Here is a 27,147-nt window from a genome sequence, read left to right as displayed (position 1 = left end):
CTTTATTCTCTGGATGACTCTGACTGCACATGAGATAGGGGACCAGTATGGGAGGTCTATAAACTTCAGAGTAGGGCCATCTCAGGAGGTCGCAAGACATTGCAAGTATCAGTTGTAGATTTTGTTTATAGACCAGGTTTGAACACTGGGAGCAGCAGTAGACACAGTCGGCGTGACGGGCAGTAAAGCCCAGAAGGATCAGCAGTCTCAACCTGCAGGCCAGTTCAAGGTCATGCTGGGCTACACAGAACCATGTCTTACAAAGAGATGTGGGAAAGCAACTGATTTATCTTCATTCTCATATATCAGTTTTACACTAAAGATGCCATGATACGCCCAGCGTGTACTATGACAGCATGCTCTGTGCTCTTTGGATTAGAACAACTATGGCCAAACTTGAATGTCTAGTGCTCACCATGTCATTTCCACAGTCACACTCTTCATTAGCTTCCACAATTCCGTCACCACACACGGGCTGACTCTGTGGTGATTTTTGCACATTTGAAAGGCTACCAAGACATCCCTCAAAAAATTTTGAGGCGTAGTGCTTGTAGTCATGCATGCTACAGTTGCTAAAAGTCTTCACCCCACTGGAACTCCTAAAGCAAAATAATAGTCTCAGAGAAATAAACTCAGCTACTAAAACACATTTAGACAATGCTCCATTAGTAACTCATAGAACCCACAAGATGAAACAAATAGAAATATATACTTCAGCAGAGGTTAAACGTTATGGAGTAAGATATGTCACTGTGATTGGTTTAATAAAAAGACGAGTGGCCAATAGCTAGGCAGGATTGCCAGGCACCGAAGATGCTGGGAAGAAGAAGGGTGGAGAAACCAGCCAGACACTGATGTGGTATTTCTCTCTGTATACTGTGAATATGTTTTTTTTTTTTTTTTTAACCATTGGTTAATAAAGAAGCTGTGTTGGGCCTGTGGCAGAGCAGAATCGAACTAAGCCAAAAAATTAACTGAATGCTGAGAGAAAGATGGCAAAATCAGGGAGAAGTCATGTAGCTGCTAAAGGAGACAGATGCTCTAGAACCTTGATTGTTAACCATGAGCCTTGTGGTAAAATATAAAATAATAGAAATAGGTTAATTTAAGATGTAAGAGCTAGCTAGAAATTTCCTTAAGCTATTAGCCAAACACTATTGCAATTAATATAGTTTCTGTGTAATTATTTTGGAGCTGGTCAGCCAGGAATGAATGAGCAATCTCCACCCACAAGACATGGAATGAGTTGGACACACACATGGAAAATACTTTATATGCTATCTTATTAAGCATAATATAACATTCCAACTTATAATGTAGAAATTAATAAAAATATTTCAATGTTCATCAAATCATAAGATCAATATTGGAAGAATATGTATAAAATTAGTTACAACTGGGGGCTAAAGAGATGGCTCAACAGTTCTAAGCAGAGGGCCTGGGTTCAATTCCTGGCATTCACATTGTAGTTCACAACTGTAATTTCTGTTCTAGGGGACCCTGGACCTGATGCCCTCTTCTGTCCTTATTGGGCACCATGCATGCACATGGCATAAAGACATACATGCAGGCAAAATTCACATAAATAAAATAAATAAGTCTAACAAAGAACTTAAAGATAAAATTCATCATAAAAATTCTTACATGGCTCCCTGTTGCATTATGCATGGAGCTCTGGGGCAGGAACAATTACTGACATCATCATATGATAATCCTATTTGAAGGCCAATGAGCTGAGTGATAACTACCGATAATCCCTCCAAACCTATGTCTTCTGGATACTAAAATAGAGAAGATTAAATAGAAAAAATATTATATAAGAATAAAACAAAGGCAAGTGACAAATGTCTTTGCAATCACAAAATTTTATTCTATAATTTTTTATATTGAATGTACCTTGTAATAATTTTCTTTGCTATGCATATCCATGGCTACTTTAATTTAGCTGTATGTCTTTATTTGTACATTTATTAAAATAATGTGACACAAACCCCACAAAACTACACATATTGTAGACATGCATGTAACTTAACACAGAAAAATTTTATGAGTATGAAAAAACCCTAATAGGTATGCTTCCCTAATGATGTGGTATCTAAGTTTGAAACCTTAGTTTTGACAATTGAATGTTAAAGCTGGAACATGGCATGGGTAAAGACACCCAATTATGGAACACCAGATTTTGAGGTAAAATATGGAATCTGGAGTCTTAATGCCCAGTAACACAGGACTTATATGAATATTGAATAAAGTCATTCAGATGAAGAGAATCCTCAAAATAAGACACCTTTCAAGTTAAAGTGCTCAAAATGATTTCTGCAGATTTAAAAAGTGCCAAGACACATCCTTCTCTGGGGTCTAGCTTAATTATCTACCATGGAGACTGAAATAGGAATAAAAAACCTCCATCTAAAATAACTCCAAGGCCAGATAGATTCATAGCAGAATTTTAGCTAACTTTCAAAGAAATTATTCAGAATTGTAGACATAGAAAGAACAGTTTAAACCTTCTATGAAGCCAGTACACCAATCCCAAACTGGAAAAAAAAAACTGTACACAGAAACCAAGTAGACAGAGAGGGAAAACTTGGGATCTCAAGCTCTGCCGATCAGTCACTCCAGCTCCAATCTCAGATAAAGACAGCCATTGAGAAGCAGACTGCAAATCAACACGGACCCTCAGCCAGCTCGGGAAGTGTGTTGATTTTAGTGTAGAGCCCACCTGTTTTATTATTCATAGTTTTGAGTACTCAGTATCCATCTCTATTTGTTCCTCTGGCAAACGTCAGTCTAGAAGAGCAAAGTCTTTTCTAAACTGTCCCCTTCCAGAGAACCCCTTCCTATTTTGATGATGTTTTCTGAGCATGAGACCTGACTGGACTATTACAGGGCTGGCAAACAATTCAGATCAAATCCAGCCACTGCCTGCTTTCCTGTACTTTACAACTAAGAACAGTTTTTATATTTTAAAATACTTTAAAATTTCAAGAGAAAAATATTTTTCTGTACATGAAAACTATATGCCATTCAAATATGACTATTCATGAATAAAGATTTACTGGCACACAGGTGACTTGCGTTGCAATGGCCACAATGAGCTCTTGTAACTTGTTAACATCTGAACTAGAATTTCTCTCATACTATAAGGCATACAGTACAGGTGAGATCATTATAGGACCTTTAAGCGAGAGAAGCAAAAAGCCTGACTATGGCGTTAGTTTTGTCAACTCGCCACAATCTAGAAGCACCTGGAGAGTATCTCAATGAGAGATTGTCCATGTTGGTTGGCCTGTGGGCATGCCTGTGGTGGGCGATCTTACTTAAGATAACTGATGTAGCCGGGCGGTGGTGGCGCATGCCTTTAATCCCAGCACTCGGGAGGCAGAGGCAGGCGGATCTCTGTGAGTTCGAGACCAGCCTGGTCTACAAGAGCTAGTTCCAGGACAGGCTCCAAAACCCACAGAGAAACCCTGTCTCGAAAAACCAAAAAAAAAAAAAAAAAAAAAAAAGATAACTGATGTAGGGAAACCCAGCCTACTGTGGGCAACGCCATTCCCCAAGCAGGAGGGTCCTAACCTGTATATAAGTGGAGAAATTGAGCTGAGAACAAGTAAGCAAGTAAACACATAAGATTCACTTCTTTCTGCTCTTGACTATGGGTTTGACTGCTTTAATATCCTGAGGCCGTGACTCACGTGATACGATGGACTGTATCCTGGAATTGGAAGCCGACTGAATCCCTTTCTCCCTTAAGTTGCATTTTGTCAGCAATGAAAATGAAAGTAAAGCATTCACCCACCAGGCAGATGAGCACGACCTGCTTTAGTTGGCAAAAGCATCAGAGAGGGACTCGGGGCTTCACTTATCTACAACTGCCTTACATTCCAGCATTCAGTCGATCCCAATTAAAGTCTCATAGTAACAGATTTAGTGAAGCTGTGCACTAATTTGCATTAAAACTCCGCAAGAACTAACGAACAATAAGGGTGAGGCATGCTCCTCGGGTACATGTATCTCTTGCTTACAAGACAAAAACAGTTTTCTATCACGGGATCTGAAAAGCACTAGTTTATCAGGCTACAAATCATTGATGAGGCAACAGAAGATGCTCAAAAATCTGGGATTAGGAAACCAAATTATACTTCAACTAGATGCCATATGCTACCACCATCAGCACTAGGAAAGGGTTATCTCCTGTTGAGTTGTTGACCAGTGGATTACCCTAGACTCCTCCCCCACCACAACTGGAACAATACAGGCTATCACCAATGTTATTGGTTACTGTCCACAACTTGACAGTAAGCTACTACTGCTGAAGACATCACATATTCAGTCATACAACATGTACTCAACTGGAAGCTTCAATGCCTAATAGCTAGCTTGCATAGTGCTAGAAGGTGCTATGCACACTCCTGGGGGAGAAAAGTCATCATCAGCTTCACACAGTTATGAACACTGAGGGATACGATCAAAGGCCAGGCTGCAAGATCCGCCCTCTGGCGCAATAGTGGCATGAGTATTTGAGAGTAACCAACCACCTGTTTATTGTATTGAAGGCCACTCTACGAGGTGGAACTTATACCTGTCACTCACTGTCAATAAGATCAAGAATCTGTGGCTAGATAGGTCATGGTCCCTAGTAGAAAACCTATTACTAGTCTGCTAAATGGATACAGCATTAACAAGATGCCTAATGACTTATTGTTATACCTATATATAGGTCAGCGCATCTCTCAGCCTTCATCGCTTCATCTTCCCGCGAATGGCAGTTAACACAGAGAGCCACAAGTGGTCAATGCACAAAGAACAAGAGACTGGGGAGTGCTCAGCCCTAAGTGGGACATCTATATCACACTTCTCCACCTAAAGTTCAGGGGTTTATATGGAAGAGGGGACAGAAAGATACAGACTCAGGGGTGATAGATGACTTCAAGGAAACTCTTTTCCAGATGTAACAAGCCAGACAGATGCACATATGAAATCACAGCAATTATGCACATATGAAATCGTAGCAATTATGACAGCATGCACAAGTCTTGCACAAATTCAAGCCACACAAAATCCCAGTATGGAGGACGGGAGGTCTCACCTCCTAAATGAGGAACTATTGACATTTGATTGTTGCTGAGAGAGGGAAAGTCATTTTTGGTAGTGTGAAACCTGGTATAGCACATTGCAGAGCAAGCTCCATACTTAAGAATAGTGTGCCAGCACAAACTGGATGGGTAGGTTTAAAAGAGGAGAAAGACGGGCTGGAGAGATGGCTCAACCATTAAAGCCTAGGCTCACAACCAAAAATATAAAAGAGGAGAGAGCAGGGAAAGGAAGAGATGTCGAGGGGGTGAATGTAGTCAAAAAACACTGTACAAAATTTTCAAAGAATTAATAAGAGCATTATTTTAAAAACAGAAAAGTAAGCTAATTCTCAATTCAAGGCATCACTGAGGAGACCGGGTCTAGCAGCGTGCAGGTGAGGGACTGAGGCCCAAGGAAGGGCCTTGAAACACTGCAGAATGAAGCAGAATACTAAAAGCAGAGAAAAGATGAAGTAAAATGATTTTATACGTGTGAATATAATTAATATAGACTACTGTTCTGAATCATAATGTAAATGTCTGATAGGCAGGATTATCTGACATGCCACCCCTGTGAAAGGATCATTCAACCTGCTTCAAAGAGGTCACGACCCACAAGTTGAGAACTGCAGCTATAGACGCTGCAAGCAAGCAACACACCAAAGTTCCCGAGGGGATTAATAGAGACCAGTAAGTTCCAAGGTGTGTGCATGTGTGTACATATATATACATATATTATTATATTAGATATTATATACATACTCTAAATACTACAATTAACCAGAAATTTAAAAGAATCAAATCCCTTCTCCTTCATCCAGCTCCCTTGATGCCTGGCTTCTTTTTTTCCTTGGTCATTTTAGAGACGTAAGTCGGTGGAATGTGAAACAGAAATGCGCATGTTCTAAAGGAGACAAAGCAAGAACTGTCACGTCACAGCTGTGCACCGTGTCCTCTGTTCAGTGTCAAGAAGAGAAGACACACTCCCCAGAATGTCGCTAGCATAGAGAAAGAGGACTTGCTCAAACACAGAGGAAGGCAGACATATTTTATTAAAGAATTTGGACAAACCAATGTGATGTAATTATTAAATCCGGGAAGAGCCACTTGTGTAATCAAAGCAATTTAATATTAGTCCATTATTTGGCTCATAAGAGAATAAAATGAAATTTGTGTAGATAGCATGAAGGGTTATGAAATGGCAAACTCAAGTTGATGGCTTTCGCTACTGCCTGAGCTTGGGCACACGGAGGCGTCTCTACTTTTGAGCTAATGTTTGTGCTACTTAAAAATTCTAGGCAACTTTAGCAAATGTCACAACTAGTTATTTACAGAATATACTAGTCTTTGTATTATGTTGATTATGCTTGAAATGTGTAATACAATGGGATGTTCTTAGACTCAAACAACTTTGTCCCAGCAGAGTAATAATGAATAGACATACATAGGGTAGAATAAGCTGTTGGAAACCATTTAACTCCTGCATAAACACTTATTTAATAATCAGATTGTTGAAAAGTAGTAATATAAAGAAGATGAAAACTACATACCATGACAATACCCGCAACATAGCTTTTATTGCATATTTCACCCGGTGATGTTGCTCCAATAGTTTTTGGATGTTTCCTGTAACTACACCATGATGGTTTGACTTTGTATTCATGTAATCACATAGCATAACATATAAGCATTTGTTTACCTCCTCATGAAGTTAAAAAAAAAAACTTGAGAAACATATAAAAGTCCAATCTGGATATCTAATAAAGTTTGAAAAATTTTCAAATTATTGTAACTATTTGATATCAAGCTTTTTTCTTCACTTAGCTCCAGGATTTGATATTATTCTATGATTTGAAACGCTACCACATCTCCCTTGTTGTGCCATAACTCCTTAAGCCGCTAAAAGTTAAAAAGTAAGGAAACTCATTTTTAACTCGTAGAAAAAGTCATTTTGCTAACATCTTAAACATAAGCCCTTATTTAATAATAAATTATCACAAAGCAACCTACACAAATCTATTCCTATGAAAAAGTGACATGAAATACATCAATTTGTATAGGTAAAAATAAATAAACAATTTTTATATTATTAATTAGATTAGGCTGACATAATCTGTAATAAAAGTGATATATAAATTAATGCAATTCAGGATTTGTTCACATTAATTCTACTTTAAATATAAAATATGCTAATATGAAATTGGTCGTCATTGTTTAAACTATTGTCTTCATACATGAAGATATATATATATATCTTCAATGTGTCCTACAGAAAACTGAAGAGTATAATGAATGCAAAAACTGACCTTCAGTGGAATTATTAATCTGTTTATCATGCAGAGCACTGTCTACTTACATGAGTAAGTGTGTTATCTCATGGGACTGTAGGGTAAGATAGTCTCGTTTCCACTCCAAAAGTCTTTGTAAAATGTCATTAGCATCTCCATCAGTAGAAATTTGATTTTTATCTGACCACAGTTCTAAGGAGGCTAACACAACCGTCAGTTCCAGCTGAGTAACCATCTATGAACAGGATTTACAGGGTATGTTTAAAATGCATCAGCTAGTATATAAAAACTACAGAAGGATGTTCACTAGAGTATTGAGAAAATTGATCTAATAAAAATATATTCAAGTCATTAATTTTCCATACTTATAAAATGCAAATTATATTCAATGTTTTTTTCATGAAATTAGAAATCTGAAAAATTAAAAACTTACTGTGTTGACAAGCTCAATAATCTGGAAAATTTTCTGTGTTATGGCCATAATGTCGGATCCCATATAATCGTACTGAAACACAAATTTAAGTTTTTGAGACTTTATTAGTATAATATGACAGTAAATTTTCAACAGCCAAATTATTTTGGAAATTTAGGACAATCATAGGTTTATCAAGTATTTCTACATGTTAATATTTTTTATTAAAGTTTCATTTTATCAATGACATGTAAAATGTTATGCTAATTATAATACAATCATATATAAGCTATATTACATAAACATAATTATTATAATAAACACTACAGTTATACAAATATAACTATATAATAATTTTTAAAATAGCAATTTTTATTAAAAAACAAAGACCCAATGGCGCACTGGCATTTAGAACAGACTCAATGTAAACTTCTAAGACTGTCAAGCAGAAAAGGGACTAAATGAGAGGCACCAGCAAGCTCTGCGAATTCCACCTCGTTATAACTGGACCTCCGCAGCTGGACACAGGGGTCCAACTGCCTCTCTGTGCCTGCTTGGCAAATGAGGAAGAGCAAATGCAAGAAGGAATGGGGGGGGAGGAGCTAAAATTCAGAGTGCTCCTGGTCTCTTCCCCCCCTTGGCTTACTTTTTATTTGTTAACTTATTTACTTATTTATTTTGTGGAAAAGGAAGATATGGCTTTGACTGGGGCACAATCAGCCCTGGACTGCTTCCTCCACTCTTTCTCGGTGGCTCAATTCCTAAGTGCTGGCATCTGATGGTACAAGTTTGGAAACAGATAGTTAGGGCCCCACAGCAGTGTGGCCCTTGGATACCAACAAGGCCCCAGGTGGTGGCCCACCCTGCTCCGCCCTCAGTGGTAACAGGGGACTTAGACTTCATCTCAGGACCTTTTGTCTGCTTCGTGGCCTTGGGCCTTGGAATTGGATGGCAAACAGGTCACACACATTGGCCTGTTCCTCAGTACCCTCTCCTCTTCAGAAGCGTCCCTCTTCTGAGTCCATGAACCACACTCCACATCTCTCTCTCTTCCACCTCTGGACCCTGAACTCACTCGCCACATGGGGGCCCCACAGCCTGGCGCCAGAGACCCTGGTCGGACTCCTGGTTAGCACCAGAGCTGTAGGTCCTAGCCCTGGGCCAAATTCTCAACTTTCATTGGGAAGAAGAATATGAACCTGTGTACTTAGGCTCCGTAAGCATGTACAGAAGATAGGAGTTATTCAACCTATTTTCTGGCTAGTATTTCCCAAATCCTTCTTCACAAACCCACACTCCTGGGATGATGGCTATATCCATTCCAGTTACATCAACTCGCCTATCACTCAACAAACAGAGTAGCTTATTTCAGAGACACCTGATTTTGGCTCCTACAACTGTGAGCATCTGCTAAATTCTTTGCTACTTATCTTAAAAATCTTTCCTGTGAGCATTGCACAGCTACTGCACCTCCCAATGTTTCACCATTTCACAGTTTATATTAACATACACTGCGTCACAGTGCAATTCTCTTACTGTTTAGGTCTTTTCAAAATTAAATTTTATAAAGCAGACAATGTAGAATGAATAACAAACTAAAAGACCTGTGAGCTCAAAGAAAACAAATCATTTCTGTCTCTAAATTTTTTATTAAAAGGAAGGAAGAGAAAAAATGGAGAAGAAATGGAGGAGGGTAGGAGAAATGAGAGGGTGAACAGAAAAGAAGAGGAAATAGGAGAGGGAGAGAAAAGGAGGGAAGAGAAGGAAATGTGACTAAAGGGGACAGGAAGGAGGAAAGAAGGGACATTGACTTACCAAAGATTTTCCCACTATCATGTGCAGTTTTAGACTTTGAGGTAATAGTTGTGAATCATTTTTATCCTGGAAAACAACCAAAAATATTAACTGTTAATGTGTACCGAACTTTCTAAAAGCAAAGTTAACATGCAAAGAAGTTAGGGAAGACATATATAAAACTATCATCAAGACCTAAATATAAAAAACTATTGCAAAACATAACTTTTGCTTCAAGATGTCCTTGACATGAGAGGTACCTTGTGAGGGCTTCACCTTCAGAAGGAGAACTTTAAGCACTGGTGGTTGCCTATGAATCTCTCTCTCTCTCTCTCTCTCTCTCTCTCTCTCTCTCTCTCTCTCTCTCTCATTCTCTCTCTCTGTGTGTAACAACTACAATTAAAAAAGAAATCATGAATTCAAAGAAACCCACAGAAGAGTCTTCATCACATCCTCCCTGTGTGTATCTTGCATATTTGTTACTGTCACATGACTTTCTGCAGATTAAAACACTGTGACTTTAAGAGAGGCCTGGTGTGGGAAATCCTTCTATGTGTTGCTTTTATTGGTTAATGGATAAAGAAACTGCCTTGACCTGTGATAGGGTAGAGCAGAGCTAGGCGGGGAAAACTAAACTGAATGCTGAGAGAAAGACGGCAGAGTCACAGGTGAGACACCATGAAGCTGTGAGGGGAAAAGATGCAACCTGCCAGTTGGAACCTTGCCAGTAGGCCACGAGCCTCATGGTGAAATATAAAATAATGGAAATGGGTTAAATTAAGATGTAAGAGCTAGCTAGCAATATGCTTAAGTGATTAGCCAAGCAGTGACTTAAATAATATAGTTTTCTGTGTGATTATTTCGGGAGTCTTTGTAGCTGGGAAATGAACAACAGAGGCCAGTTGGTCTTTCTTTTTTTCTAGAGGTTGTGCCTTTGATTTATGTCTTGGATTCTAAAATATTTTCAAGTTCCTTTATTGTCAATAATGGTGCAGTCATAGCTGCTTATGGTGTAAGATTTTGTCTATGGCTCATTTTATTGTGTAAATACATATTATCTTATAATGATATATAGTACCCATGTATGTACTTATCTTCTTGTTAGTTTTTTTAACAATTATGAGAAATTCATATGTCACTTTCAGAGAAAACATAGTCCTTCCTATGGCAAATCTTACAGTCCCATAAATAAATAGTATTTCCATTTAATTAGTTTTTTATTAAATCAGCACTTTGCAGTTTGTGTGTACAACATTTCTACACTCCCCCTGCTGTTTATAGGAGTGTGGTGGATTTTTATATTTCATATAATACTCACTACAGGTGTATTTCCATCATTGGATTTAGGAGTATCACATAATCCACCAAGGAATCCTTTATCATGATGGGTAGAGTGATAAAGGGGGACGTCCCTGAGTTTATCAAACTTTAACAAGAGAGCAATCGGTATTGTGTCACTGAGCATCATATTTGATTAGGTTTCCATGGATAGTATTTATCAGGGGCAAACCCCACTCTATTACAAGATTGCTGAGTGTCTACATCAAATGAACATTGAATTTTATTATCCTCTTTTACTACACAATGGATAAAATGTGGTTGAAACAAATGGAGGTGAAACAATTCATTCCATGGAAAGTTTTTTACGTTCAGGAAATAGAAAACTCAAAAGGTTTGGGAAGTCCTTGAAACTGACCAGATTCATTAAATCTCTCACTTCCCAAGATTTATATGTCATAAGGCTAGCTGAGAGACACCCTCAGTCCAGCCTATATGGGAATGGTATTTCTGAGGAATATTGTTTAATCTTTGCCTTTAAATTCCAACTGTTACCCAAATACTTCAAAGTCATTTACAACTACATATTCCTTCTGTCTATATAGTATATGCTGAATCTATTTGGAATTAATGGATCTCAGAGAAAAACATTTTAATTCCGACTGCTATGCTTTGGATGGCTCAAAGTACCTTGTTCCCTGTTTTTCCTTTGTGACTCTTTCATGGTTCTGACTCAGCAACGCCTATGTGTGGGAGAGGAAGACCATTTGGTAGAAGCAGTGAAGCCTTGAAAGCAATGCCCCTCCCCAGTCCCCATGGGTTGGAAGCCACACACAGGTGGTAAGAGCTGATTGTGCCTTTGTGTGTTCTGAGTCAATAAGGCCAGAGAAGCAATCGTCTCCCTTATGAGACTCTTGTAGAAGATTAATTAAGACAGAAGTTCCTCCCTCCTTTTCACTACTGCGCAGAATGAGATTGGATAAACCTCTTCTGAATAAATCAGGCCCTCTTTTGGGCAAAGGGCCCTGAGAGTTAGTCCTTCTTCCTCAACGCAGCATGGCTGCAAGTGTGCATTGCTTGGAACAGGCGCAGCCAGTCTGAGCTGCCTAGAAGAGACACCCTCTATTCTGCCAAGCTCCTTGCAGGAGCAGTGCGCACAGGTTTCCAGTCTTGTTATTTATTAGTTATTGCTAGCCGCTCCTCATGCTCTGGTGATATTTTAAGGTGGCGCAGCTGTCTTTGAGTCATCATTTCCGTTTCTGTAAATAACCTCCCACCCACAGCCCTGTGGGGAACCCCAATAAAACATCGGTTTACTCAATTGGACCTCGTCAGTATCCATACTCAGATCTGTCTTTGTAATCCTATCTGGAGTGGTCAGATCTCCCCAGAAACAGTGTCATATGGTAGCAAAAAGTGGTGCTACCCCAAAGTAGGTGGGTCTTCCCACTAATAAAGATAATCCCCCATAGACATGCCTAAATGCTGACTGAAATCTAGACAATCTCTCTCTCTCTCTCTCTCTCTCTCTCTCTCTCTCTCTCTCTCTCTCTCTTTCTCTCTCTCTCTCTCGTCTTTTCAAGACAGGTTTTCTCTGTGTAGCTTTGGAGCCTCCTTCCCCAGGTGACTGGAGACTGTGTCAACTTGGCAATTAAAGCTAGGCATCAGGAGTAACATTGTGAGAATTAACCGTATCCAGGGAGGCCTCCACCCAGGCACTGAGAGAAAGGGAACTCTGTGATAGCACATGGCCTGGGCTCAGTGCCTGCTGTAGGGGGTCCTGTCACAGCCGGAAGTATTTAAACATAGTTTATATCGGGCAGATTACAGTGTTGTAATCATATAGATACTTCCATCTGCGGCTGGGTTGTTATGCTTTCTGAGGGGCAAAGAAGTACAGATGCAATTGTCATAAAACCAAATAAGACACCCATCCTCTGGGCAGCTGACAGCCAAAACCGTCCTCCCAAGGCAATGTGATAAACGTGTTTCTTCTGATGGGAGGAAAGGGCTTTGCATTGGCAAGCGGCTCTAATAAATAGGTTTCAAAAGGCACAACACTCCAACAAACTTAAAATTCTAATTAAGTCAGAAGTGTCTCTCTATTCTCTTTATCTTTCTATATTGGCCTAGAGAAACTGTTCAGTACATACCCATCTTACAGTCACACTTGAGTGATGAATGAGGCAGAACCCCTCAACTACATTTCTTATTTCTATGTAACTTAGTATTTCCAAGGTCAACTTATTAGTGAACCTTATTTAAGTCATAGTTTAATTGGTTCGAAAGCTTGCTAATATTTCTTTCCACCTCTGGTAACATAGCAATGATTACCTATTAGAAAGTATGTCCGATTAGCATAGAAAGCTACATAAGAAACACTGAAATCACTTTGAGCAGACTACTGAAATTAGTGGTATCCTTTCATTGTTCAAAAGATTTTAATAACAAATGTTTCTTTTGAAAAATACCGATGTGAAGATGTTACAACTAGATCATAAAGCAGGAAATGTGAAGTAGGATCCCAGGTGACCTTCCAGGCATGTGCAACCTGAATGTTTCATGTCAAGGCAGAGAACAAAGCTATGGAATGTACTCTTCATACTCATCAGTCTAGTGTCTCTTCGTGACTGATGAGCAACGGGAGGGATTCCACAGTGTTCCTTACCACCAGAACTCCTATGGTTACCTGTGCATTGAAATGACCTTTATCGAGCTGGTCTGTTTGCCAAATACGACTGTAATTTTTTGCTAACGTTGAATTGCCATTTTTCACTTGATAGACTATGTGCTCAAATCTTGCTGAAGATTCCAGTGGTTCAATTCCATAGGTGATATTTTCAAACTGTAGGAATCCCCTGAATTCAGAAAGACAATCATTATCAAAACCATGTACAATGCCCCTCAAGCCATTGTCCTAAATGTGAGAAATAAGAAACCACCGTGAAACAAATGGTTTCGTGCATTTTTCCTGTTTGTGTTTGCAGGCAGCATTATTTAAAATCACCACTATTGTTCTTAAGTATAGCTCAGGTAGCCTCAAACCTTGGATCCTCTTGCCTCTGCTACCAAGTGCTGAGACTCATGTATGCATACATCACCCTAGGCAACACTGCACTCCTTTTAACAGACAGTATTAGAAACCAAGGTCTATTGAGGTGCAGGGACAGTGGGACAAAATTAAACTCTACTTCGTGTGTTCCTGGGAATAACAGGCATCAGAGAAGCACAAACAAGAGAAGTTCTGCTCTGGTGAGAGGAGAAGGGAAGTGTTGTGGGAACAGAGAGAAAATGGAATCAGAAAGGCAACTTAGAGCAAAGTACAAAATCACAGGCAACTTCAAGTTTGGCTCCTTGGCAGTGGGCAGAGCCCAAGGTAAGACATGGTGAGCACACATGAGACTAGCAAGCCCACTGCAGGAGAAACCCCTCATCTTTATGAGCTTCAAACACAACATGAAATAAGGCCTGCCAGGGATAACAGATTCACTCTGTCTCTCAGCATCACAGGGGGTAGTAACCAGGAAGTATCTAGAAGAGGCATTACTGTTGGGGACCACACCACTCTTTGGGTCAGGAAAGGTACAGTTTAGGGTCCCTGAGGATACCTTGCCACAGTGACTGAGTGAAACACAAGTTTATGAGACAGTCACAGACAGGAGAGATTCTAACACATTGCCAAAGGAAATTTACGGATTCGGTGCAATCTCTATTTAAAAACAAAACAAAACGAAACGAAAAAGCCCTAAATCTTGGTGGTGAGGGGGAATCTTGAGATTCTTGTGGGAGGACAAAAGACTTTGATCATCCAAGTAATTGTGAGCAAATTCAAAAATCTGATTGTATCCAAACACTGAAGTTCAAGTTACACTACAAAGCTATCTATAGTACCAGAATGGCACGTTATTGACAGAAGCACAAACCAATAGGGTAGGACCAAGAAGCCAGAAGTAAGCCCACCCACACATCTATTGCAAACTGATTTCTGACAAACAGGCCAACATCTTGGGTGGGAGGTCTGACCTCCTTATGAACATTGTTGGGAAAACTAGATATTCACAAGTAGAACAGTAATGTAGATCTTTTAACTTATATAGAATTCAACAAAAATTGACCAGAGAACTTAGAACAAGACCTAAAACTTTAAAAGCACTAGAAGAAAAAAATAAAGGAAACACTTCAAGAATAAGTGTTGACAAGGACTTTGCTTAGAAAAGAGGAGCATTAACAGGTGAGATAGAATTAAAGTAAAAGTATCTGCATGGCAAAGAATCAACAGAACAATGAATGTCATTTGTCTCACATCAGACAATTGCCAAAAAACTCAAAAATTAAGAAGACAAAGCAGCAACTGAGTCAATAAATGGATAAAAAGACATAGAAGTCACTTCTCAAAATATGTTCAAGGGACCAGTAAAGACATGAAAAAGTGTTCAAGTTCACTAGCTGTCAGATAAATACAAATCAAAGCTGCAAGGGGGACTGGTGGGTCCGAGTCTGTGACCAGGCATACCTTCGTGGCGAAAGGAAGCACAAAAGAACAGTTGCCCAGTTCATTTCAGGCAGAAACCAAGGGGAGGGAAACGAGACAGACACTTCAAAGACCCACTTCAGTGACCTGCTTCCCCCACCTAAGCCCCTCCTCCTCATAGGTCATTCCACCACAATTCCATCATGGATTAATCCTTCAACAAGGTTAGTGTCCTTGTGGTCTAATCATCTATTCATTGTGACACCACCTGGGAGTGGGCTTTCAACTCACAATCGTATGAGTTGGCAGAAGCAAACCACAACGTACATAAGGGCACAAGGTCAGGGCCCCTAAAGAAAACAGCACTTTATGACTGCAGCATCATTTACAGTAGCCAAGGCATGGAAGGAAATGGGATTAGCCTATGTCTCCAACAGATGACTACACAATGAAAATATGAGATCTCTACAGAACTGAGTATTATCTGGTCATAAAATAGCATGGCCTCTACAGGAAATGGATGGTATTAAGTGATATCACATCAAAGCCAACTACGGGGGATGCAGAAAGCTAAGTATAAATTTCTGTTTCAATGTGAGCTAGAAAACAACTTTTAAGGGTGACTGAAACCAGTAGAGAGACTGCAAGAGAAAGGAATGTATGAGCAAGAAGAGAGCTGGAGGTTAGAAACAATCAAACCACAGTGCAGAGCTGTATGGAAATGTCGCCAGTAGATCGACTGAGACATACAGTTAATATGTGCTCATATATTTATAATCAAAACCATGTGTTAAGAAAAGCAACGTCCTAGGAACTGATGAGAAGTCCGCAAGGAACTTTCTCGTGGTTATAAGGTAAAACTAAAGGAAAATAGGATGCAGAGCAAGCATCCCAAAATGCACTAACAGGGAAAGGTGGCTGCGGACATCATTGCTCTGTTCTTGAATCATCTTCCCTGGATAAACTTTTCATGTTTCCTACAGTAACGAAGAAATCACTTATTGCTGTCCTTGTCCACTGAGGGGTCTTCTTTGTCAGCTGCCTCAGCCACGGCACGAAACTGACACCATACTGAATGGGCCTATAGACTGAATGATCAATTAAGGGCGTTTTCCATAGTGAGATAATGACACAAAAAGAGAAGCGCTAGCCTTAGAGCAGTGGTTCTCAGCCTCCCGATTGCTTCGACCCTTTGAGACAGTTCTTCACATTGTGGTGACCCCCAACCATAAAATTATCGTGATGCTACTTTATAACACTACTTTTGCTACTGTTATGAATCACAATGTAAATATTTTGGGGAATAGAGGGTTGCCAAAGGGGTTGCAACCCATAGGTGAGAAGCACTGCGTTAAAGCGCTCTGAAGTCCTCATTTCTCAAACCATCCCTTCCTGCCCAGCATCCCGGAAACACCTCCACTCAAGTGGCCTCAGCTGAGTTAGTGTGAGTGACAGCTTAGGTCCATGTGTTGGCACAGATAAAAGATCATCGGAAAAGAAAGTTTCAGAGTCCCGCTGGTGGGTCCTCTTGTTTGTATCTGCTCGTCACGGCTTTGCTTTAAAGTGCATCCTTCTGTGCTTTTACATAATCGGTCTCTAGGATGCTATTACCTGAGGCCAGAGCAGATGTTGAGGGTCACAGTGGAATCTGGAAATTCATCAACATACCCTCGGTAATGGCAATGCGTCTGCAAAACAGATCACACGGGTGAAGACGCAAATTCTTTTTATAACAACAACAAAAAAAGTGTGTTGTCAAATATTTTAGAAGGCTCGTGATAGCAAAAGATTTGATAATATTAAATCATGAATTGTGTAGAATTTTTAGTGTAAACTCTCAGGAAATAAGATTTGGGGCCCTCTCTTTACTTGTGGGTTTTCTCCATTTTTCTATCTTTTTCCCAGGACATTTCTATGTATAGAAGTCATCCATACAATAGGTCACAGTCCCAAGGAGTTAAACATTTGAATTGGTGTCAACATGGGTCTTGGAGAGTACATCATGATAGAGTTTTCCTAGACTGTGCAAAGGCCCAGGGTTCGTCTTAGCAACCAAAAACAATGTCTAAGAGGGAGATGTGGTCTAATTATACTACAGATCCTTTTCAGCAACAACACATAAGATAACAAATATTAAGACATCTAATTCTTACCATAATGTGTGAAAAGTCAGTATACAATGATCCATTTTCATTATATGTATAAACCAAAAAATCCCGGGATAAGAATGAGCTAGAAGGAAACCAACAGATAGAATTTCAGTCATCATTTAAAATGCATAAACACATTAATAAAATAATGTTTAGTGCAATGGATTTATATAATAGCATGATTTAATAACAGTAATTTTAGTGTGGTATCATTGTTGATACTATTTTTTAAAAACTGATATATGGGCAGAGCCAGGAGAATTCAACCCTGGGACAGCACTGTCAGGTATTTCTGTGTATGTCTTCATTGAACAAATACTCACTAGTATGTATATCACCTGACAGTCCCACGTCTGGGCCTTGGAATATAGTCCTAACAAGACAGTCAGAGTCACATATGGTTATATGACAGAGAACAAGGCCTGGTTATTGTGGAGTGATTACACAGAGTATATGGTCAGACATGACAGCACTCGTGAATAGATGACCAGACACAAAGGACAGGCCAATGGGACCTTCAAGACGAACTGGGACAAAATGAAAGGGTCTTGAGCCAGACATAGCTGTGCACATACAAAGAGTAGCAATGAGTACTGGGTCTGGCCTAGAGTGTGGAGTGACGGAGTGAGATTGAGTCACAGAGGGTTGGGGTATATGTAGATAGTAGCCAATCAACGTTCTAAGAGAGTCACATGCAATGCTATGTTGAGAACAATGTGCATGGCAAATACACAGAAGCCAAAGCTAGTTAGAAGACGGAGTCTGGCATGGTGATGGAAATCATGGTAGAAGCCCAATTAGACCTGAAAAACCCACTGAACCTTGGGCAAGGCAATGTAAGAGAGATGCTAAGGATATATTTGTCTTCTTTCTTGTCTTTTTCTTCTTTTTCTTTTCTTTCTTTTTTTATTGAAAAACTGGAAGAGATGACTTGCCATTTACTAAGATGCTCATGAGTAATGCAGATTTGGGAAGAGCATCTGGGCTCCACTTTTAGCATGTTAGCAACACGACTTGGAGCAAACATTTGATTATGAAAAAGAAATAGTGACTGAGCACAGCTTTCGTTGCAATGGAGTAATGTATGGATATAAACTACAAGCAATCAATAGTCAGAGAATACAGGTACAGCCACCAGACTGAACTGAAACACTAGCTGACTGAATACACATTGGACACGAGGTTCATTTTGTGTCCTCAGCTTGGAAAGGTGAAGAAGAATCTGCAAAGGGCTGATGCAGAGAGAATAACAAGATTAGGAATACTGGTAAGAGTCAAACCAGGGCCAGGGGTTGATGACATTCTGGAGTCCAGTGGAGTCCATTTATGGAAAGGACATTGACCAGTTGTGCCAAATGTCCTCAACTGGGAGAGAATAAATGACTAAGTGAAGATTAAAACACATAATATTGTTAAAAACCCTAAGGGCAGTGATAATCTTATCAAAATTTCTGATCCCGTTTAAATGGAATGCATTGTAGAAGGAAAGGTCCCTGTAAAGCTGGCAGACACCATGGATGAAGACAACCTTTTCAGCCACAAAGCAAAAAGGAAGACAAGCGACTCATCTTTGTTGCTGCACATCTTTGTTGTCCCTGAGGCTGCAAAGAGGCCACCTGCTTCCTCTCGTAAGAAAGGCTGAGAAGATGCAAGGATGACATAAAAAAGATTGATTGGTGCTTTGAACTGTGGGTGGGAACAGAGATGGATGAAAATGTCAAGCTAACTGTTTTTTAAGGACAGAAACATTACTGCAAAGCACTGAGAAGCTGTAGCTGACACAGGAGATTTTTAATATACAAAACATACTAAGGAAGACTGTTTTAAGTCATATAAATAATTAGTGCACCATAAAATTGACCCTACCTGAATTTCTCAACAATAGGCAGTTGAGTAGTAACTCTTTGACTTCAGAAATCCATGTAATTTACCATGCTTGGGTCCAATTGAAGATTTTCAAATACATAATTCATTTCTCAGTTTAAAATATAAATCTGAAAATTTAAATACAAGAGCCTCGTACACCTAATATCCAGGACCTAACAAATCCTAAATTGAAAAGTTGATTGACCATCATACTATTGGATTTAAATACTGCATATAAACTTAAAAGAGTAAAAACTAAGTATAGATATTTACTTTTTCCAAAAGAAAAAATACATCTTACTAGTTCCTGAGACGCAGAGAGTGGGATTTCCCATCAATTGAAATGACATAAGCCACCTAAAATAGAACAAATTGAAAAATAATTTAGTAATGCAGACATATGCAATGTAAGACACTATTTTTCACTCAATAAAACTATCTCAGCACATTAAAAATGACCATATTCTTTAAAATATATTGCATTAATTAGTAAGATTTTAGAGTTGGTTGACTTTGGAAGAGTGTGATTTAGTGTGTTGCTTGAAATGTTTAAAAAGGAAAATATTTTGAAAACTATAATTCTAGAATTACTGATATTTTATTAATTTCTTTTATTAGAAAATATATATTTCTAATAAAGATAAATAACCAATGATTGAGGGTTATGCTATACATCAACCAGTGAACAAATAACAATTTATAAATACATGCATATTATAGTATACACATCTCAACTCTCAACATGCAAAACTTCAAAGGGGTTAAAAAAAAAAAGCCTAAAAGACTAAGCAGACAAGAAGCCAAGAACAATTCCACAGCCCAGGGTCAGGGCTCCCAAATATCAGGAACTGAGTAACAATCACCCTCCTCCATGTCACACAAAACCAAGCGAAACGGGAGGTGATTGTAGAGCCGCTGTTCACGTCTACAGATGGAGATCACACCAACCCAGCGACTCACTTGTAGTTAATCTACCAGAACCTGTGAACTTTGCAGGAGACATGGGCAGTGTTGCTCATGACCAGACACACCCAGGAAGTTCAAGAACACACAGTTTTAGAAGGGAGGCTCATAACCCAGATCTGGGGCAAAGCTGATGCCAGCACCCCTTATGACCCATGCTAAGCAGTATATCAGATCCAACACACTGTTCTAGAATAAATGAAGAATCAAGACTGCAGTGATATATCTTATGAAAAAAAATTCTTATGCTGGAAGAGTCTGGAACTTTTGCTGGACCTCACAACTGAGTTAATAATATACCATGTAAGAGTCCCTTGGTCTCCAAGCCTCAGGCTCTTAAACTCTCTCCACCCCCTCTTCTGCAGTGTTCCCTTAGCCTTAGGTGTGGGAGGGTTGTGGGGCTGTATTATACGCCTGTCCACAGAAGAATGCTTTAGGATGCCTGTGTGTTTTGACACTCATTTTTTTTGAAAACAGCAAATAGAACAATAGTGTCCTTATACAGTAAACATCTGCATTAATGCTGGAAATAACATTCATTAAACAACACAGAAAACTGACCACAAGAAAGGAATGAGGGTTATTTTACAGAAATCTGTAAGGTTTTGCAAGGGATTAAGTTACACACCCTGACTGGTCCACCTAATTCAGGTACCAAACAGTACTGCAAACACCATCAGTAAGCAACGTCCTTATGCTTTTACCAGCATTGCTGGTGGATGTTTGTTGTAAGAATGCTTTAGACCCGTTGGCTGTACACACACACACACAGACACACACACACACATACACTGCTCTTAGTCAGGGACATGGGAGAGATTACAACCATGGCCATGCATTAATTTAGGATGTAAAAGCTGATTTCATGGGAAATACCAGGCAATTAAGGTTAATTGTTACTCTTTTCTGTTACAGACAGGTTAAATAAATAAACAGGCTGAGTACACAGTAAGCTAATTCCTTACTAAGACCTCAGGGTATATGATTAATTCGGCTTTTGGGTCCAGCGAAAGTTCTAGTCTCTTAGAATATAAGCAACATTTTCACAACATTTTAGGCTGCCTTCACCCCCAGTTAACAGCTTTCCTCAGCAGGTATCCCATGACTCTGGCATCTCCAGCATCTTGGGGTCTCCAAGGCAACCCAGGCTTCAACTTCACAACTTCATGCAATGTAGTCTCCTCTAGGCCTCCACTCAGGGACACCCCTGACTCAAGCCTGGCCCCAGCAGCATTCCTTTGATGCAGAAGCAATTTCCATAACCTGTTTCTCCTATCCTGAACTCCAAAGCCAGAAGAACATGGCTGAAGCTGCCAAGTTATGCTGTTTGCTCGAGCTGAAACATGGCCCCCTTGGTCAACTACATCTTCACCAGCTTTCTGTGATTGCTTCCTTCACTGCCTAAGTTTGGATGTTCTAGAACTTGGTCTGTAGACCAGCCAGTCTCTGCACCACACCTGGCTCTAAGCTTTTTTTTTTTTCTTCAATACCTTTTCACAAGATGGAAATTTACCCGCATGAGCTCCACCTGCCTCTGCCCCCCAAGTGCTGGCATTAAAGGCGTGCACCATCACACTCCTTCAAAGCTTTCCTCTAGTCCTCCTCATGATAAGTCTTCATTAGAGTTGCTACTAAAAACCGCATGACAGTCTATATTAACCAGAATCGTCAAAATTCTTCACTTTTGTCTTGGGCAAATTGTTTGGACAAGGGCAAAAAGCAACCACTTCCCACATCAAAATATCACAAGAATAATCTCTAAGCAACATACTAAAATTCTTCTCCTCTGAAACCTCTTGAGGTAGCCTCCCTCCCCCGCCACAGCTCATGAAATTACATCAGCACCATCTTCCATGTTCCTATCAGTATGGCCTACTAAGTAGTACTTAAAGTTTTCTGCTGCTTCCCTAACCCAAAGTCCCCAAAGTCCATATCACTCCAAACAAAAGTATGGTCAGGCCTATCACAGCAATATCTCACTTCTAGTACCAACTTCTGTCTCAGGGTTTTTATTGCTTTGAAGAGACACCATGACCATGGCAACTCTTATAAAGAAAACATTTAAATCGGGTGGCTTGCTTACAGTTTCAGAGGTTCATGACAGGGAGCATGGCAGCGTGCAGGGAGACAAGGTGCTGGAGCTGAGAGTGCTACATCTTGTAGGCAACAGGAAGTCAACTGACTGTCACATTGAGGGAAACTTGAGCAAAGAGACCTCAAAGCCCGCCCCCACAGTGACACACTTCCTCCAACAAGGCCTCTTAATAGGGTCACTCCCTTTGGGGGCCATTTTCTTGCTATTTACGTACGAGAACAAACATTTTATACCAGCCCAGGAACACCGCTTGCTGCTTTATTTGCAATAACCAAAACTTATAAGCAACCAGCGTGTTCTTCATAAATTAACTGATTAGCAAACTGTGGTCCATTTAAACAATGCTTAGTAATAGAAAGAAAGTAGCAATTACGCCATTAAAGGGCAGGATAGAATCTTGAATACATATTCTTAAGAGGAAGAAAGCATGTATACAGTCTACATACAACACCAATGTGATCGTAACACATTCAAGAAAAGGCAAAATCACTAAAACTAAAATGAGATGTGGCCAGCAGGGTGTGTGTGTGTGTGTGTGTGTACATGTGTGTGTACATGTGTGTGTATAGAGCGCAAGAGAATTTAGTGTACACACATGTCATCATATTTCTGTCCAAGCTGACAGAAACTGTAGCACCAGTGAGTTGGAACATGCACTCAGGACAGGATATTCTCTGGCCAGAGAAGACTCGAGAGTATGCTACGATGGGAAGACAGCATGGAAATGTACAGAATTAGAGTTCAACAGGTCTAAAGCAAACAGGAAGTGAAAAGTGAAGAGAAATCGGTAACACTTGAAACACGAAAGCAATAAAATAATTTGGGGATTTTTTTTCTTAAACCTTGCTACTTCTGATCAAGAATTCCCCGTCACATCTCACTAACCAAATTGGTAAACACGCCGATTACAAACAGACAGCAGAAATGAAATCAATGATGCTGACACACATGGCACAGACATCAAAGGGCAAACAGACAGCAGCACCTATGATTCGCTTGAGTAACTACAGTTAAGCTGATTAATGCTACATCAATGGCACAACTCAAAAAGATAATTTGAAGAACTTTGACCCCGTTGTGGAAACTGAATGCTGATTAAATCTAAAAAAGGAGAATATTTTCCCTGGAAAGACAGTATAGAGGAGTGAAAATTCGATGATGATTGTCTACAAGATGTCCCTAGCCCTCACACGTACCACTGAAGAGGGACGTGAGTAAATAGCCACGTTCCAATTGGCTCAAGAGCATGTTGAGATGTAGGAAGGAAGATGTGGATTCTGTGCATCCCAGGAAGAGCTGAGAGGGACACACCTTGCTTCTCTTACCTCATACCCCTTTTGCAACCAACTTGGAGCCAATAGGAACTTCTTCCAATTAGAAAAGGGTAAGGAGGATGCCAGAGGCCCCCAGTGCTATGACAAATACTGCCATCATTCCGAATGGAGCGTCCTCCAGTCCTGCCACAGGCCCTGGAGTCAGCTGCACAGCTGTCTCGTTTACACAGCTTAAGGTTGTGCTATACCCCAGCGCCACCGATATGCAGCATCCTTGTGAGTCCAGAATGACTCTGTAAGTGTGGTCTGCTTCTGGAACCAGCAGAATAGCCACACGCCATTGTGGCAGCCTCACTAGCATGGTTGTCCCCATCTTTGAGTAAGAAAACTATCCCAGTCGAACATCTGAATCTACAAATGCCTGAACTGTCGTGACATCTGCCCCACAGGAGACCAGGTCTTCTTGTGATCTGGACCCACTGTCCAGAGTCTGAGAGGCTGGGGCAATCCTCTCCCCTGGGGAGCGGAGCTACTGGTCAATGGCTTGCCAAGTCCTGTAGCCCATGCCACAGGTGTGCTGGGGCATTTCAGTTTTTGCTGTCATTATGCCCTACTTCACAGAGTCCATGTTGCTGTTGTGTTAGAGTTTGGTTCAAATTTCCTGGAGTCCAAGTTTTCACTATGCTCTTTTGCTTCCCGGTCCCCAAAATGACATACATCTAGACCAAAAGGAAGGAAGATCTTCGAAGGAAATGGCATCTGGGGTATAACTGACAGAGATGATGACTGCTTGTCATGTAGGAGTCTTGGGCTGGGTCTCCAGCACCTTGAAAGGAATAACAAAGATGTCCTCGATCCAGTTAGAGCAAATGGAGGGGATGGCATACAGACTGTTAGAGATTATTGGAAGCAATGTATCATAAATTTAATATCTTACAAGAAATTTACAAATTCCTAGGACATGCACACCTTACCAAGATTTAATCTTGATGAAATTAGACCCTGAACAGAACGATAACAGCAAATTGATTCAGTAATAAAATATACTGAGATCTACGAGATGGATCAGTGGACAGAGCACTTGATGTGCAAGACTCATCCAAGCTCAGTCTTTGGAATTCACACAAAGGCAGAAGGACAGAACCAACTCCTCCAAGTGGCCCTCTGACAGTCACATGTGTGGTATGGCAGAGATGCCTTCATACCACACACATGGGATAAAATATAATAAAAATAAATTTAAAGTTTTAAGTATCTATATTAGGGAGTAAGGTTACTGTACCTGGGAACCAAAGTTCAATTTCCTAGCCTTATATAGTGGAAAGAGGAAACCAGCTCCTGTAAATTGAACTCACATGGAATACACACACACAAAAAAAAAATGAAAATATTTCAAATTATTTCATTAGTCAGATTTTTCCTTTGTTCTGAAAATATCTAAGAAAACTTAAAGGGAAGAATTACTTCTTTTTCCCTCACGATGCCTATGGTGAAGATTTCACTTCCAAATCATAAAGTTCTTCTCTTTAAAAAAAAGCACCAGACCCGACACCCCACTGTTTCATTCTACATAGATCTGCAACGTTAACAGAAATTCTTCTTAAATTATAGCAGAAACTGAAGAGGAGAGAATGTTTCCAAAGGCTTTGTCAAGCTGAGAATAACCGTGGTAATCAAGCTAGACAACAGAGAGAAACAGAAATATGGACAAAGGCACTACCGCCAAAACTGAATAAACATATGTGCAGAAATCCTAAAATATGCTGGCAAGGCCCATCCAGCCACACATTAGGAAAAATTTATCCACTATAATCAAATGTGATTTATCCCAGTGATGCAGGAATAGTTCAACATGAATAAATCAATAAATGGGACAAAGCATAAATGTCAGATCTCCTGGAAGTAGAACCACGGACAGTGGTAAGCTGCCACGTGGAAGAGTGCTTAGTGCTCCTTAACCCCCAAGCCATCTTTCCAGCCCCAAGGACTAAATTTTTAAAAATCAAAACAAGGGTAATTCCAAATTTAAAAAAGTATGCCAAACTGTAGTCAAGTATTAAAGCCTCCCTGTACTCAGTGAGGAAAATTATTTTCTATCTACAAAAATGGCTATTAGAACCTTCATTATCTAGAACTAGAAAGGCAAACTATCTTCCAACTTATTTGTATATAACACACATGTGTATGAATATATACTATATATTATACATATTATACATATTTCTTTCTCTAACTTCATTCAGCTTGTGCTAACATTTGTCCAATTTTACTGCAAACCAATTTATTGTGTAGAAGCTACTAACAGAGCTTTTGATTTGCACGTTGGGTCATTGTCATGCACATTTTACATGAAATTATTTTATATTGATTTCACTATTTCTTGAAATTTAAAATGTTCACTATTTGGGGGGATTTAAAAATAAAAAGAGACTTTAAAAGGAGATGGGAGGGGCTGGAGAGATGGCTCAGAGGTTAAGAGCATTGTCTGCTCTTCCAAAGGTCCTGAGTTCAATTCCCAGCAACCACATGGTGGCTCACAACCATCTGTAATGGGGTCTGGTGCCCTCTTCTGGCCTGCAGGCATGCACACAGACAGAATATTGTATACATAATAAATAAATAAATATTTAAAAAAAAAGATTTATAAAAAAAAAAAAGGAGATGGGAAAAGGGAAGTAGCACAGGAGAGGAGAGGCTGAGGGTGCTTAGGACCGATGCATAGGTCAATGAAAGGCCACCCTCAGGCTTGAGGCATAAGCAGAAAACCTGGACTGACCTTCTCTCCCGGAACTTCGCCCTCGGGCAGGTCTATCTTCCTTGGCACGGTGACTTGCAGCCATATTCCTTCCGAATCTGTAGCAAGAACATGGATTTTGTTGTTTGGGGCTTTTAATTTTGGTTGCTTTGGTTTATTTCCCCAATCCACAATAGGACCACTCCAACCAGCGTTGCTCAGTGCCTGAGCCCTAACATGGTCAATAAACTTACTTGCTCTAAACCCACTCTCTTTCTCAATGCACAACTTCCGGTGACGTTCTAACTATCCATTAAAAATGATGTAGATATAGACAAAATATAGACAACGTTCAACCCTGCCTCCCCGCTCCTCCTCAGAATCAAGCTGAAGCGGGTGTCTCTCAGGGGTCTGGGGAGCAATTAGACGAGGATGGTGGTGCACAGGCACCTCCGGCCTCCCTTCCCAGAATTCGGGGATCTCGGAAGACTAGTCGGATTTCCTCTTGTTGGTCCAGACTTAAAGACAGAGCAGAAGCCACCATGATTATCCTGGGTTCACCTGGCCTGGGCTGGGCTGGGGATGAGGTGGGGTAAGATGGAGGAGGGGCATCACTAGGAATCCAGGAGCACAGTGGTCCTCTCTCAGTTATGGGAAAGCAAAACAGAAGGAGTGCGAGGCTCGCAGGGCCTTACCGACGCCGGCTAACAGCATGGCAAATTCAGCGAGCATGAAGAGCAGAGGCAT

At 40.1% G+C, this 27,147-nt stretch overlaps 1 protein-coding gene across 1 annotated transcript in view; it reads right to left on the bottom strand.

Annotated features, from left to right (window-relative positions):
* LOC130862637 (disintegrin and metalloproteinase domain-containing protein 18-like) overlaps positions 1-27,147 on the bottom strand; it is a 50,433-nt gene extending 23,286 nt beyond the window's left edge. Inside the window, exons 1-12 of the mRNA XM_057752347.1 lie at positions 27,096-27,147; positions 26,443-26,519; positions 19,636-19,691; positions 17,472-17,550; positions 16,930-17,006; positions 13,537-13,705; positions 9,591-9,656; positions 7,797-7,868; positions 7,432-7,598; positions 6,626-6,707; positions 1,645-1,781; positions 416-599 (exon numbers count right to left, since the gene is read on the bottom strand). Of these exons, the coding sequence (XP_057608330.1) occupies positions 416-599; positions 1,645-1,781; positions 6,626-6,707; positions 7,432-7,598; positions 7,797-7,868; positions 9,591-9,656; positions 13,537-13,705; positions 16,930-17,006; positions 17,472-17,550; positions 19,636-19,691; positions 26,443-26,519; positions 27,096-27,147 (1,218 nt within the window). The remainder of the gene's footprint in view (positions 1-415; positions 600-1,644; positions 1,782-6,625; positions 6,708-7,431; positions 7,599-7,796; positions 7,869-9,590; positions 9,657-13,536; positions 13,706-16,929; positions 17,007-17,471; positions 17,551-19,635; positions 19,692-26,442; positions 26,520-27,095) is intronic.

This window comes from Chionomys nivalis, chromosome 20 (assembly GCF_950005125.1).
Source record: "Chionomys nivalis chromosome 20, mChiNiv1.1, whole genome shotgun sequence".
Lineage (NCBI taxonomy): Eukaryota > Metazoa > Chordata > Mammalia > Rodentia > Cricetidae > Chionomys > Chionomys nivalis.
The sequence above is the reverse complement of the archived record's forward strand: the minus strand, read 5'-3'. Positions and strand labels throughout refer to the sequence as shown.